The sequence below is a fragment of the Sipha flava genome, unplaced genomic scaffold, assembly GCF_003268045.1.
Source record: "Sipha flava isolate LNK unplaced genomic scaffold, YSA_version1 169_pilon_pilon, whole genome shotgun sequence".
In the NCBI taxonomy this organism is placed as follows: domain Eukaryota; kingdom Metazoa; phylum Arthropoda; class Insecta; order Hemiptera; family Aphididae; genus Sipha; species Sipha flava.
Genome location: NW_020271881.1, coordinates 665,306 through 682,263, shown reverse-complemented (window position 1 = coordinate 682,263; position 16,958 = coordinate 665,306). Strand labels below are relative to the sequence as shown.

The window sequence follows — 16,958 nt, the reverse complement described above, 5'->3', positions numbered from 1 at the left end:
GAATTTAAATGTATTGATTTTACACAGGATAATAAATATACATTAATTAAAAATTTTTATAATAAGGGTAGCAAACGGGATAATAACTAATTAAATGTAACAATTATATTTCTAAGTATTCAACGTGACTAATAGATTGTTAATCGTCAACGCTCAGCAAGTGTACCAAGCGAAAATATTATTAAGAAAGACTACGATATTCCCAGCTGAATTGCCACAACTCTTCGTCTAAATAATTACTATAAAGCTTGAGGAAACCCATTAGTATATTATGAATTTTTATTTCTGTGACTAAGCACAATCGGTAAATATTATTCATTTTTTTTTTGAGGGCTTCAAAATGCCTCAATCAGGCTTTGGCTGTAGTCGATCGAATCACGTCGATAGTTATCGGCTAACAATAATTATTAAATATTATTCGATTTATTTTATTTTGGATACTTGTATTAAAATACACAATTCGTATCCGAATAAGAGATATTTTACATTGATTTTAGTTCGAAATTTAACAACACGACAAGAGCATATTCTAATCTTATTCGTTTATGATATCTATTTTTAAAATATTAGTCGTCCACAGCAATATTTACTATGGCGAAAAGTGAATATATTCGTACACTTAGTTGATCTCGGCTTAGGTACGGATGAAATAAACGGTCTCCAGTTCCAACGGATCTCCAACACGCCATTTGTTTCACTTGAAATCGAAAAATTAACGATTTCCAAAATCAGGTTATTATCATAGTCATATCATAATCATACGAGAAAAAAATTGTCTTTACTTTTATTATAAGACTACAATAATGTACGGTTCGGAATTTAGTTATCAGACGTAAATACATTGTGTGTGTAATAATTAATCAAAATAGATCTTTTCGGTTATCTAGCCGCCATTCTTCCGTACAAATACCTGCAGATAACATGCTGATATATGATTTCTAAGTTTATGTGGTAGCACTACAAAGAAGAAGATATGTTTGAAAAAATGTTGATGCATATTGCGGAATTTTGGCCGGTTTAATTTTTGAAATAAAATGAATTATGCAATAACATATCCTGGTATATATTTAATAAGGAATCCTATCACAAAATAATAGAAATAATCCGGTATATGCCCAAAAATATAAAATTTTGATGGTGCATAGATAAACAAAAAGATCCATCAATCGCACACAAGTATGCTTCCACCTGTATCCGACAACAATTAATCATAATATTCGTTATATATTTCAATTTATTTGACGTGCGATGTCGGTTGGCAATTTATTTGATTTATTATTATTAATATTATTGCGCTTTTATTCCTATTCATTGCTTAATCGTAGTTCAGTTGTGATTGCACGTCATGCGCATATCGTTTACGTGTACACGCATCTATTGTAATAAGGTATGTAAATACGTATACGTATACTTAAACATACGTAAAATATCGATACTCGATTCCGAAATGTTCGATGGAATGCAAAATTGTTTGAATTGCATTGTTATGCGATTGCGTTGTCTCGAAATAATGGAGAATAACACTGAGCTTTTGCCACCCGACCACGTTTATCTTAAAATTCTGTTAGCACTTAAAGTAGGCACTTATTTCAAACGATTATAATATTATTTATCTATAAACATACACGTCTTTCTGAAATTATAACCAACCTACACAACACGCATAAAGTATTGCCATAAAACGGTTTCAATGTTTAGTAATTACAATTTGAATTGATCAAACATTCATTTAATGACACTTTAGTCATTAACTATAGTTATGTAAGTTTTCGATGATCAGCGATCTTCTTAATCGTTGATTAATGACAAATACTTTCGGAAAACTGTCATTTTCGAACTGACATTATTCAATTTATTACGATTTTCAAATATTTTGTGTTCATAGAGTTGAGAAGGATGATTGTAACGTTAATAGTTGTTCAATTTTCTGTGCTCATTATTGATCTGTACGATTTCACTGAAAAACGTGGATATGTTTACATTATATTATTTGAAATGTAATCGTTTATATATATATAATATATATATATAGTTCACAGATTTGCAAATAATGTAGTCCTTCACGACGTAGCATAGAAACAAAATCATGTACTACGAAAAGATTGGTCCACGGATGGTCCTCGAATTTTAATATTATATGTTTTTCACGCTTTACGGATAGATATAATAAAGTTGCAACTTCTGTGGGTATTTTCATCATGTTTTTTAATAAGTACATTTTTAAATCAGTATCGATTTAAATTTCCATTAATACTTGATGAATAACTTGGTGAATGTGAGGTGAGAGATATATAAATTATATAAATTACAATTGAAGTGTATTTGAACATTTTCAGCTCAGGTAGTCATTCTTGGACTACTGTCTATTTCACTAGTTCATAATTAGCATCAAAATCAATATCATTTTTTAATTTATATAGTTTGAAAAATCTATACTTATGTTACATGAAGCTATTAAAATTATTTCAGAAAATGCGTCTGGAACGTCATTTGGGTTTAAATAATATAAACCGAAAAAATGTTAACAGGTTGACTGCCATGTAGGGTGAATAGACCCAACACGAACTTTGATGAAATTGCCATTATCATTTTTCAGGAATTCTTGTATTTTGATTTATGATTTAAATAAAAAATATCAATTTTACAAAAAAATGTCATGGGACAATATTTCATTATACTGCTTTGTTGAGTAGTATTAGACCGTAAAAAGTATGTGGGGCTTATATACCCTACATGGCCTATGTGGAATACGTAGGGTGATTAAACCCTACGAGACGAAAACATATTATGTACCTATTTTTTATACTTAGTAACTTTATTGAATACATAATAATAATAACTTTTTTTATTTATACTTGGTATGTACCATATACAATATTTTATTTTATTTTTATAAAGCATCACTATCATTAAGCCAATCTTCAATTAATCCATCCATAATAGATACTTTTATTGCAAATAATAAATAACATACAACAAAATTACACTTACCACTTATGTATTTTATTGTATAATGGTTCGTATAACAGTGCTATTGCAATAGTCGTCAATGACTAATAACAGTCCACAGATAACATTTTAAATTGTATTTATTCAATTTATATTAAAAATACTGAACATCAATAAGAATATGATTTAATATATTTGGAAAACACGGTCGTTAAAATAAAAATAGATTTTATTTCATAAAGAGACATTATATCTCAAAACCATTTCATAGAACTCCCAAGGAGGCCACATTAAAGTATTTTTCCATATAAAACTATGTATTGCGGTGGATCTCAGAACCCTACGCGGCCTAGAAATATATTTTAATTGTAGGGTCTGAAGACACTACAAGGCCTGACAGTAAAATATACTGTAGGGTCAATAGATCCTACTCGGCTATAATAGCAAGCCTAGTAGTTTTAGCGTGGCAGTCTGCGTGTGCAGAATCATTTTCTGAGTATTCATTTAATAAATACATAAAGAATTTACTTTTTTTAAAAACTAAGTACTTATTTACCTTTCATAAATGTGCATAATAATGTAAATATTTTTTGTTCATTATTTATATTGGAGGTACCTATTAGATTAAAGTTAAGTTAATTTTAATTAAATTACATTTTTTGAGAATAAATTTATAAAAAAAAAAAGTGTAAGCTAATTAATTAAATATTAACCAATCAATATTAGTCAATACCAATTATATTATTATACATTTATATGATAATTTTTTATTTATTTAATTTAAAAATGTTATGAAAAGTTTATAAAAAAAATAAATGTATATCTATTATTATTATTATTAAAATTATTATAACATTGGTCTGTCCTAAATGTTGATTTTGGACACACCTCTGATGCCCATGGTTGTAAACAGGAACATAATTTAATGTTTCGTGCGTATAGGCCTATGAAAAATTGCCACTCTAAATAACTAAAATAATATACCGCATTAAATGAATTATAATTTAATAACCTATTACGAAATATATATTAATTAGGTAGGTATGCAAAAAATAATTTATTACAATACAAAAATAAAATTTTCTGAAGATTTAAACCATTTTTGTTAATTATTAATAATACAATGCATTATTTAAATTTGCCACTGTATGCACTTGCCTATTGTGCTTGCATATAAATACGCCACTGATTGTAAACGTACGCGTTGCGATCGTCGTATATGTCAACCGATCTGTTTACTCGTACACATCACACTATACTATATGGCAACAGTATTATTGTTTAAACACCGTTTAAAGCATTCGCTCGTTAAATTTTAATCGACCGTTGTTGTGAGTGGGGGTAGTCATCTATATTTATACTATGTGATCGCGATTCTTGAGTAAAGACCGTATAATCGCTGCGTCACGGCACACAACCGCGTCGTGGGAAAAGTCCAACGGTGTGCCGCAAGGTATATTCAACGACATAAAATATAAATTGATATTTGACAAAATCAAGTATGTTCAGTTACGTCGTTTCAGAATTATAAATTCAAGAGTTCCGATTTAATAATTTCTCATTAAAACAACAGTCAACTCGCGACTCATGGCTTATTAACAAAAACCAAAATGTACTTATTACTATTCTGAATTTTGATTTTTTCGGTATATGTTTATAAAGAAAATGTTTTTTTGCTATGAATACATATAAATAAACAAAAAATAAATAAAAAATAACAATTAATAAAACAATATAAACGTTACGAGCTAAATTTATTTTCATGCATACATACGAGTATATGTTGTTTCTGCGATCTCCCTAAGATTTGGTTGCATTAATGCGACTCTGAGTAATTCTGAGTAATTCCGTGCGAAGATCATAAGTTAACTTTGAACGATTTTTACACTTAATTATTCTCATTGTAATTTGAATTTCCTTTTTTATTCTTTATACTTACGTTATACCGATCTTTTAGGATTTGACATTGTAATAGTATCTACAATTGTAAAATGTTACAAATATTTTAATAAAATGTAGGATGTTTATAGTAGCATTTTTCAACACATACTATTTTAACTGCGACACCATTTATTAGAATTCGTTTGATATTTCGTATTTTTGTAATTTAATCAAAACAAAATATACCGAATTCAACATGCAATTTAATATGTTTATCAGCAATAAATTATCTTTATTACTTAGATCAAATTTCAAAAATAATAAAATATAAATATTTTGAATTTTAATATAATTAAATTTATGCTCGCGAAAATATTCATTTTGACCACCCCTGTTGTATTGAATACGATTTTTGTTTGACCTTTACTTTATTTTTAAATGGTGTGTCCCAAAGTATGAACATTTTTAATGATGTTTCGCCATAGTAAAAACATTGTAAAACACTGGTGTAAAGTATGTAATAAAAAATTCAACGTTTTGGGACGCCCTGCCTCAGTTATACGAATTATATTTAGAAACGTATAATTATATTATATAATATATGTATTTATTTTTCATTTATTTTATCGTTCTTTGGGTTTTTTCTGATAAATGTATGTATGAATGAATAATATATATCATAAAGACACGTGTGCATGCCGATGGTGTGACCCCAGCAGTAAGCAAACGATCGACAATCGCAGCTAAAGCACAAATGTCACGTCTTTTACACTCGTGTTTGGAAAAATAAAAGCGAACAAATCGCACGCGAAATCATTACGTTTCACTCCGTTTTTGTAATAATCACTGCAACTGTGGTCAAAAGCGGTTCTGTTATTCTGTAATCCTTTTCTCTCGCAAAACACTGTTATCGTTCCCTGATCGTAAGCATTAATCTCACGGGTCGTTATGAAGCACATTCAAACAGTATTATTTTAAATCGTTTGCTACATCGTGACATTGTTACAAAGTCAATATTTTTTGTAGTATCAAACGAACCCGGTTTTATTAAAAACGTTCCACTCGAGACTAAACTCAATTGTAGAAGTCCTCCATTATAAAATTGGAAAAAAAAACTTCAGATTGTAACTACGCCTTCCGCAAGATGCCTTGTCGTCTCTACAGTTGTCATCATCATCATCTGAATCCGAATCTCTATAACGCTCGGTTATTTTGTATACATTTTATCTTTCTTTATTGTTCTCAATTGTTTTGTTCCGTTGCATCCCTTGTTAAAAACATACACTTTGAACTTGTATTATGATACGCTAAAATCATTGTTAAGACTGATCATTGTTGATTTAATAAATAGAAAAAATAAATAAAACATAATCTGGCTTATATTATTGTTTTTTTCTTTTAATATAATTTATGATTCAAGTATAACGTGTTTAAGCAGTGCTATTCAGTTCCGATTTGTTTTTTGCACGACGACTTATAGCATCGAACTTAAAACAATGTTATAATTAGACAGGAGTCACCAATTAATGTATTTGTGGAGGGCAATAATGAGGATTTTGAACATTTTCGGGTGCCATCAAAATTCAAAGCAAATATTTTTAACATATCAAAGTGCAAACAGTTTTCGGAAAATTGTTTATGAGAAGTCTCGTAATGACGTTTAACATTGAAAATATTAAAAACAGCTACCTGCAGTATAGAGGTCACGCTATGTTTTTGTTACTTTAATCACCTTAAACGTCTGCAAAACATTACATGTCTTGTTTAGCATTAATAATTAAGTATATTATATGGTAAATATTTTGGCCTCGTAAATCGTTAATTATTATTATTTTTTATTTAAAACTTGTTTAGCACATAAACTGTCTGTAATTATTTTTCTTATAGAATAAAAAATACGGGAAGAGGACCTATCATTGAGGAAGCATCTGACGTTGATTTATTCGTCACTTATATCGATAGACGATTAATTGGGACATCGGATCGAATGTTAAAAATCATATGTTAAAATATATAATCGCATACGATTTGTATAAAAGATACTTCTGGGTCATAATGCCTACAGCACGAAAGTTGTCTGCGTAAATTTAAAACAAACGTTGTTAAATATGAAACCGTATATAGGTATAACATTTAACCAAATATTGTCGTCTAATTTGCAAAGATTTAACACGAATATATTTTCAATGTATGTTACTAAGTAAAAACGTAGATGCAATGAACAATTATCAAAACGTTAACCTATATGTGTTTTATATGATTCGCGGTATATTTTTCAAAAATCAATATTTTAGTTTGAAACGTATGTTACATTTGATCCACGTTCACGTTTCATCAGATACGTAAGTTTTATGAGCACATGGCTTTAAAATACTGCTAACTGGCTATACGGACTACTATGTTATGAACGTCTCTTCATGACTACATTTGTAGTTCACGTGATGATAACTTTCAGAAAAATATCACTGTAAACCGTTTTACTAGGTTTTTTATTTTATTTTTTTATTCTTACACTAAAACAGTACAAACATTTATTTGCAATTTGCATTAGTGATCAAAAACGCCATAAGAAAATACTATAACATAAAATACAACTATTAATTAGACATAATAAATCGAAGGAAGTGAAATCATTCTATGGATCCCTTTTCATATAATTAAATAATGATGACAGAACTCTTTTTATTTTTTAGGTTTAACACGTCAGAGAAAAAAAATAAAAAAAAAAAACATTATATTTAGTAAGCATTTCATAATGTACCTCTTCCTTTGCTATCTGCCCTAAGGACCGATAATACTATTCATTAAAACATTTTACCTGGCCCGAAACGAAACTAGTACAATGTAAGCAAAATATAGCTGACGAAACGTTGGTACGAGATAGTTTTGAAACGTTTTAATTTTATATATTTGAAATGAGCTTAACGAAACGATTTTATTTTTTATTCGTTTATTTATTATTTTTTTATAACCTTTCTAAAGTCAAACAATCAATGAATTAATACATCAGTAACAATTTTGTGTCAACCCATTCATTATCGGCCGGTGTCATCGTCAACATTAATTTTATGAAAAATATCCGTATCAGATGAATAATAATTCATAAGTGTCTGGATAATTTTTCACGAGCTGTCCATTTTACGTTCTTTGAATTCCGTCGTGACATCATTGGTACTATGCATGATTATATAATTGCAGCGATTCGCAGGGAAATCGTGAAAATCCTTTTCGAATAGTTTTCACTGAGACGCCGTTCCGGCCGAGTACTGAAGTTTGTCTAACCCGGTGTATCATTTGGTCCTCTGTCTGTCCTGATCAGCCCAATATCACGATCGGAGGCGCGCAACTTCGTGTCATTCGTACGGTTCTTGTACAAATCGAAATCGAAAACAGTCATGAAGATTCGTTTGCCGCGTATGATTTGATGTATAAGATAAGTGCTAAAAGGCAACAAAATATTTTCAATTGTATTTTGACCAAACGATGACACCAATCAACGAGTGCAACAATAATGTAACCGATCGTTAGATATTGAAAACAGGATTAAAAATGTCTTCATTATCAGTACATATCATGTAATACATTAATGGGTAAAAAGTTGATCATTCTTGTCGTCTCAATATAGAATATCAATGGACGGTAAAAAATATAGTTGAAAAATGCATATTACAATATTGGTTTGAACATTTATCACATTCAATTAATCAACGACATTCAAATAAAAATGTTTGTGCGAATATCAGCCGAGGCTTATACGATATTTTTTTAAATTTAATATTTTTAAAACCCCTATGAGAAGCCCTCCAAAATATTGTTTTATTTAAATTTGATAATTTTTTAGTTTCTTAGCTCTAAAAATCACTCGGGAACAAGTAATTTTCAATTTACGTGAACATGTTTTTGATACTAAAATATTCCTGTTCGACATCCTCTTAAAGATTTTACCAGAAACATTTTCGGTAACCGATCTGGGAGATTAAAACTTTTTGTGGTTGCTCAACGACAGGCAGTGGTAACGTTCATGAAGTTGATCCCACCAAGTTGACAGATGAACTCGAAACTTATGCAAATATTTTGCAAATTAATTGTAAATAATTGTTAATTTATTTATAGAATTTGAAAATCAACCCCCAATTTAGTAATAAATATTTTTTGATTATTATACAAATAATTGTAAATTGGTTTTTACAATTTACAAATGAAATCTCTGATTTTGGCGATTTTTTCATGAATTTTTGTCAGCCAAAATGACCAATCCACACCTACAATCTCGGATTATTTTAAATAGTTTATTTGTATATGCAATATGTATGTATAAATTATGAAAAGAACATGTTAATCATACAAATTTGTAATTTGTGCATGTTATTTTTTAATATGGTATTTTTAGTCAGTTGGAAAAATACCTAAAATAGCTTATATTTTATACGTACGCAATATACATTATACACCATTCGTAAATTAAAATAAAAAACTGAACATTATAATATTATTATAAATCGTAGATGTATAAATTATTTTATTATTAATTTCAGTTAGGGAAGACTTATAATTCCTACTGAATATCTTGTGTTACTAACGACGACGACACGATGTACATTATGTACGGTTTTAGTTAGCTCTCGACAAGAAATAACCATTTGTACATTAATATTATATACTTGAACAAATTATATTCAACTACTCAGACATTTAAGTTCATTTTTTAAAACTCAAATAAATCAACGGCATAAGCACAATATATTCAAAGATGATATGGATTATAAAATATACTTTCTTTCCAAAATATTTTCAAGTCATTTCTTTAGTATAATAGTACCAAACAATCTAAAGAAAATGTAATTGTATACATTATGAATCAATCCGTCCCCATAGGTCAAAATATCCTCGGAGGACTATTTGAGCCTTTTTGGAACATTTTTATCAACTCAGCAAGTTAATAATTATTTTAAAAATGGATCAATATTTTCCAAAACAATTAAACTGTTCCCATTGCGATGCAGGCGTTGGATCCGATTAAATCGTTAAACCTATTGCAGTAATTTGCAATTAATTTGCAAAATATTGGCGTTGGTTTCAAGCTTATCTCTCAACTTGGTTGAGCTAACTTCATGAACGTACGGTGGTACATCTATCGTGTGCACGAAGTGCACTTTTTCGATATATATATATTAAATCGACCGGATTGCAGTAATCGGTAATATTACATACCTACCATTTTTGTATCAGGAAAAAAATTAAAACTCAGGTTGACTATTCATAGGCACAGTAGGAGTGAGTTAGAGGTCCCATTTTATTCGGCCATGATTTCGTTTACGAACAACGTTTCACTTGAAAATTATTTAAAAAAAAACTTCGAATCGTCATCTAAACTACCGCAGGCGACATTATTGATTAATGTATTTTTCAATTCTTAATTAATGTCTAACTTAATCTAACGTGTTCATTGAAAGTTTATTTATTTTTTATTTTTTAAGTTTTATTAGTCTGGATTATTTTTTGTTAGTGCAATCCTTACCTAACATTTCAGTTCGGTTTTTCCTACTCAAGGCTTTTATCTGTTTTTCATTATATTTTCTCGACTATTATACAGCTCGTTGTATTGAACTAAACGCGCGCGCACTGAATTTTATATTTATATTACATTAACGTGCACAAAATGCTTAGATTTTATTTTTTTGTTCTATTCATTGTCGTGTTCGTACACTAGGGATGAGGCATAACAAAAAACCATCCCGCGTAACTGCAAAACACAATAATCACAACTACTGTTAATGATTACTACGACGATGATGATTATGGCGATTGTCATGTTGCAGGCGGAACACAATAAAACGTATTTGTGGACCAACGAACATCACCACCGGTCCGCGTGGGAGGATAACTTCCATCACATTAACCGACACAACGAGGAGGCGAGAGGAGGCAAGCACAATTACACCTTGGACTTGAATCATTTGGCCGACATGGTAAACAAAAAAAAAAAAATTATTGATATTATGATTTGCGCTCTTACAGTGAGTGCTACCGTTGCAACGATTTCACCTAGTGGTTAGGTTTGATACTACACCACACCGAACGTAGACCGTTTTATGCTACGATGCGTCGACGACGGCTTTTCAATTTCAAGTTCGCACGTGTTTGAAACGTTTTATTTCTAAAACAAACGCGTCGAATGGTTTGAAATAATACGCACGTACATTTTCATGAGCATGCGTGGCACAGGTCGTGAATATTTAATGTGAAATTATGATAAAAAAATAAATCGTATTAAACCATAACTGGTAATCCTTTTTTCTTTTATGAACTGAATGTGCAAAAAAAATGATAAAACGAAGTAATAGAATACACTCTATTATTAGAAATTAGTTCAACTAGAAAAATAGTTGTTAGATTGAATATCGATGCCATATAATATTTATTACAAATGAAAATAATTTCGGAGCAATATATATTATGTATTCGTCATATAGGTGACTAATAAGCTTAACTCGTGTCCCCTAGTCCGTAAGATTTAAAATCGCGATTTTGTTTAAGTAATCATGGTTTTTTTTAATGTTTTATTAATATCTCGTTGTAACTATTCTGTACGAAAATACGCATTTGACATAGATTGTAAATTCAATTATTATAATTCTTGATCTGTATAGTTTTTTGATTAACTTAAAATATTTTATTATAATTGATTATGAAACATACAAATGTATAAATAATGAGACAATTAAACAAGAATAATACATCAATAGAAGAACAATACGATATATTATTATATTTTTAGTGCTTATTTAACTTTTTAACTGATTTTCTTTATTATCTGAAATCATATACGAGTATACGTATATTACATTAGTTATCTTATTTTACATATTTGTAATCACATCGTGTCTCTTTTATTTTTTTATCTAATCAGATGCAGTGCTGGGAATAGATAATGCAAAATTTATCTAGATAAAAGAATAAGATAAAAAAAAAGATATTTTCAAACATTTTTATTTTTTGGTCAATATTTCATATTTGTAATAATATCTATGAAGATTCAACTATAGTTATTACTATCAATAGGTACCTAGGTATTTAATGTTTATTGTAGTAATATTGTGTACCCATTAAGCAGTATTTATATATAATGTACAATATGTACACTAAAATGTTACAAAAAAAAAAAAAAAAATGAAAATTGCTCTGTACGTATCATGATGAATACAGAATACATTATTTTAAGCTAATAATATTGTTTTCCGTATAATCTTAATTTGAGAATTTTCATTATTCAATAAATAGACTTTACGGGTTCCAAGAATGAAGTATTGACTATACGGCGTATAAGTTATATGTGTTTACTAAAATCAAATACCTACTATATTTGGAACTTCAATGGAAAAATAAGAAATTAAGTTTAAAAGTACCAACAATATTTTCCCGACAATACAAATAAAATGTCATACCAAGAAATAATAATTAATTATTAATAATACATGAATTATGATTATAAATACAAAATCTATATATATATATATATATATAAAAGAAAGTCGGGTTAATTAGAGAATTTGTAATTCAAGAACGGCTGGACCGATTTTTATGACCTCTAATTTGTTGGGTTCGTCTCCGTACAAGAATAAAAATAACTCTAATCTTGGAAAGAATACAGGCAATTATCTGGATAAGTAAAAATTTTATCTTAGATAAGTAATTAGTAACTTAGCGTTATTTATCTAGGTAAGATAAAAGATGACAAAAAATCTATCTAGATAAGTCCCAACATTGATCAGATGATGTTATATGAGATTATTGGTGAGGTTTTTTTAAGTACTCAAAAAAATGTATAAAAAAACTTTACGTTCTATATAAATAAATAAAGAAATATCGTATGTATAGATATAAATAAATAAATGCTGAGATATTATATTAGTAAAATATTACCGGTTTCGGATTAAAAATGAAAATCATCAGGTTAATATAAAATCAATAAAATCGCGACTTATTATTTAAAGTTAATTTATTTAAGTTATTATTAAGTTATTATTATTTAAGTTATTTTATTTTTATTCTGTGAAACTTAAACTTAAACAGAAAATAGTGTTTGATGTTTATAAGCTAAAAAAATAGGCGTAACTAGGTATTTAAGTCAAAGGGAGGGTCAAATTAAGTTCCATGAAATCAAAATATTAAGAATATTTTGAATTTCATATCATAAATTATGAATTTCATTAGCTTTTAACTTAACATTGACAATACCCCGATGTAGGAAAAAACAAATACCATAATAGCTAAAAATATTCAGAGAATGCGGTGGTATATTTTTGGAATGCGTTTGAGTGTTTTTAATGTAGGATTAGGGCTTGAAGTATGCATTATGAAAGGGTATAGAATTTGGTTTAGAGTCTTTAGATACTTGCTAATTTTTTTATTTGAAAATGGGTTATAATATAAATTAATAATTAGTTGGGTTGGAAGTGCTGAAGGTTACTCGGTTAATTGTTAACATGGAAATGTAAAATATAATAATATAACAAAGAGTATAAGCTTATTATTATTGTCCATGACAATATCAGTAATTTAATTCGATGTTTTCTCATTCACAGATGTCTAATGAAAATGAAAATATTAAAAATGTATTGTTTACTAATTGCCTAAGAATTTAGCAAAATGTTTAGATTCTTTTTTATAAATCCTTAATTCGAGTTTAAAAACATTTTAAGAGAAAATCGTATAACATGATTTAAAATCAAATGTGTTTGAATTATTATTATTTAATGACCAATTAATTGGTCAACTTAACATTTTTATTTAATAATTAATTTCAAAAACAGAAAATTTCAGAGTCATATTTTTATATTTTATTTCTATTTGATACAAACCTACTTTGCCATGAGGGTGGTTTAGATTTTTTCTTAGTACATATTTTATACTACCTACTCTGATCTTGTGACGTCCTCGGTCAATCCGATTGATTTTATAAAGGATAAGTTATACCTCAAGTCAAAATTTTTAATTAAGGTAATAAATATACTATTAAACTGTATCAGTTTCTTCGTATCATTCGTGGCGTGCTGCCATTTGTGTTGAATTTATTATTTCCTAGTATATAAATGATAATTAAAATATATATTTCGAATTACCTTTATTTTTTTGTTTTTTATGCTCTGAACCCGCTAGATTTTAATTTTATAAAATTAGCTCTCTAGTAACTTTGAGTTGCCCATCCTTGGTCTATAAGAAACAATATTTTATAATTCTAAGGAAATTTTCTGGAGAAATAATTTATCACCTGGAGGCATAAAATAAATCGGTCAGAAAATAAAAATTGTATATACAAACACATGTTGAAACACTTGATGGTGAATGTTTATTTTAACATAAACAAATTAATAATTATAATACAAATAATGAAATACAACCGCTTTAGAATGTTCAATAAAGAAAATTTTCGTATATGTTGTAATTTTAATAATATGTGGATCTTTTAAACATTTCGTTATCCTTAACGTTGTTTGATATAAAATACGCCATCGAGGCACATTTTAATTTTCGTTTAGAAATTCAACGAAAACGTCTACAGCTTCAGTAATCGTTAATTGAAATAATATGAGCACATCAGAGAAACTTATTTACCGTATGTATAAGTGAATATCGTTTTAAGGGAAACTTTGGTGCGTTTTATGTCTCAAAAGTTGTAATAATCGCATGTGAGTGTTTTACGTTAAACAAACACTTTGAATGATTACCACTTTACCAGTATACGTTTTCAACCAGGATAAATTATTATATCTGCAAATATCCAATTTATATCGCAAATCCGTAGCGTAAATACACACACACATAATTGCATTTAGTTCGCGTTTACAAATAACTAAAAAAAGAAGAACATAAAAAAAAAAAAAAACTAAAATAAAAACATTACTTTAACAAAATTACGATTAAGTTAATAAGTTTTATAAATCATGATTGAAAGTTCCAAATAAAAATAACAACCCCGTTTGACGTTTGTACAGGAATTAAGATTTGTAGTATGGTTAGATATCTTTAAATTTTCAAACAACGATATATAATGAAATTTGTCGTAATGGCCACAAACTTTTAAGTATTTATTCGAAGAAAATATTTTTATTCGTTTAAGTATTCGATTTATTAATTACCATTGAACAATATTCCAGAAATATTTTGTTCGTAATTATTAATTACTAAAGTAATCAATATATTGCAAGAATATCACTATCTACTTAAAAGTCTAATGAAAATTTTTTTATGGATATAAATAATAATAATAATAATAATTAATCATTGGAAATTCATTAGAACTTAAATAATAATTAAAACAATTTTGGGCACATGAAATTGACGAGAATTTGTAAAATATTAAAACACGATTTTATAAAAATGTTACGTGCCACCGGCTCTATTTCAACTTGAACAGTCGATGATATGTATTTTTAATTAAATACGAGACAATTTTTTATAATACTTTTATTAATACAGTGGTCGCCGCTTATAGTGATCAAAAATGCCAGGAACGGAACAAACAGCCGTTATAAGTGCATTTTTCGTCGCTTACAGTGTTCAGGTTTTCGGTTATTGTGATCAGAAATAATCATCAGAAATATAAAATATAAGTATAATTTACAATTATATTACCTCTTTTTGTGTATAGGGAAAATGATTACGAATGCCAATTATCTTAATCGTGAACTTTAATCGAGCTAATCTTATCTAATGTAACCCACGTAATAAGCGACACTTCATATCGTACATTCGTACATGTTTGAAACCGTTTTTGTTCTCACAAGCACCGATATTTTTACACTTTATACCCAGTCTGTTTTCGTCCATCGTTCAGTGTATTGTTTGTATAGTATGTAATTGTATACTGTATTATGGCTAGTAGGAGCACGCTTTCAATAATTATTAGTGAAAAAAAAAAAATGTATTTTCGAGTCGCAGCTTATAGTGATTTCCGGTTATAATGATCACAGTTCTCTCGAACGAATGTGATCACTATAAGCGGCGACCACTGTAATTCAAAGTGTTAAAAAATTCTAATATAAGTGACGTGAAGTTGCTTATAGTTCCGTGACTAGAACTCATCTGAATTGTGGTTATTTCTATCCCTCTTTTATATGGTTCAATATATGGATGCGGTAAGAAGTTGTATCTGTTGTTTATAGAATTAATACATTCATAATATTAAGTATCCCTGATTAAACTATTCTTTTTAAACATGATTCATACATGGATGAACACAAAAAAATGTTACATACTACATGAATATAAGCATAATATTATATGGTTTATATCAAAGGCGGCCAAACTTATTTCGACCACGATCTACTAAAAATATACTTCACCTTTGAAGATCGACTTTCTTGGAAAATTTTTTTATAAACCAGAATAAAAGATAAAAACTATACAGATAAAACTTATCGACAATTTGTTCATAACTACCACGATTAATTTTCGTGCACGTGGCCTAAAAATGAATTCTAACATGATCGACTTTGAAATCGTCTACGAACGACTGTTTGGCCGCCCCTGGTATATTTGAAATATGTTATATAAATGATGTATGGAAAACCGTAACATAATTTATAAGTATAGCTTAAAAGCTTTTTGTACATTTATATTTAATTTTGACAAGGTACAATAATTTATGTTACATAGAGCGTAACTAATTTTTTAAAATATTGATAATTGTACTCGTATACTAATTTTCTTTTATGTAAATTTAAGTATAATATTATATGTGGTATATGGGGAAACCCATAACAAAATTGATATTAATAATAAAAATAATAAATCTCATGGATTTTTCTAAAGTTTTCTCGAAAAAAAAAGTAGCTATTATAACTATTCTTAAATAAGAAACGAAAAAATGAATAACGAACAAATCAATCTTCTTCGATTGGACCCGGATCGATAGATATGATACTAAGATCGTTTGTGTAATTTTTTTTTTCTTTTAAATCCTAGCTGTTATAATAGACGTGATGATTTTTAAACGTTTCACAATGACAATCGTATTTCCGTTGGGCATGTTTGTTGTACATTCTACTGTTTTTCGTACAAATGTTACCATACCGACTACCGACTGTGAATACAGTGCCACGCAAATTGTAGTTTCAACGTTTTCG

At 28.4% G+C, this 16,958-nt stretch overlaps 1 protein-coding gene across 1 annotated transcript in view; it reads left to right on the top strand.

Moving 5' to 3' along the window:
* The window catches only part of LOC112679836 (cathepsin L1), an 86,222-nt gene that overhangs the window by 5,861 nt on the left and 63,403 nt on the right, over window positions 1-16,958 (top strand). The window contains exon 3 of the mRNA XM_025549761.1: window positions 10,650-10,799. Coding sequence (XP_025405546.1) covers window positions 10,650-10,799 — 150 coding nt within the window. The remainder of the gene's footprint in view (window positions 1-10,649; window positions 10,800-16,958) is intronic.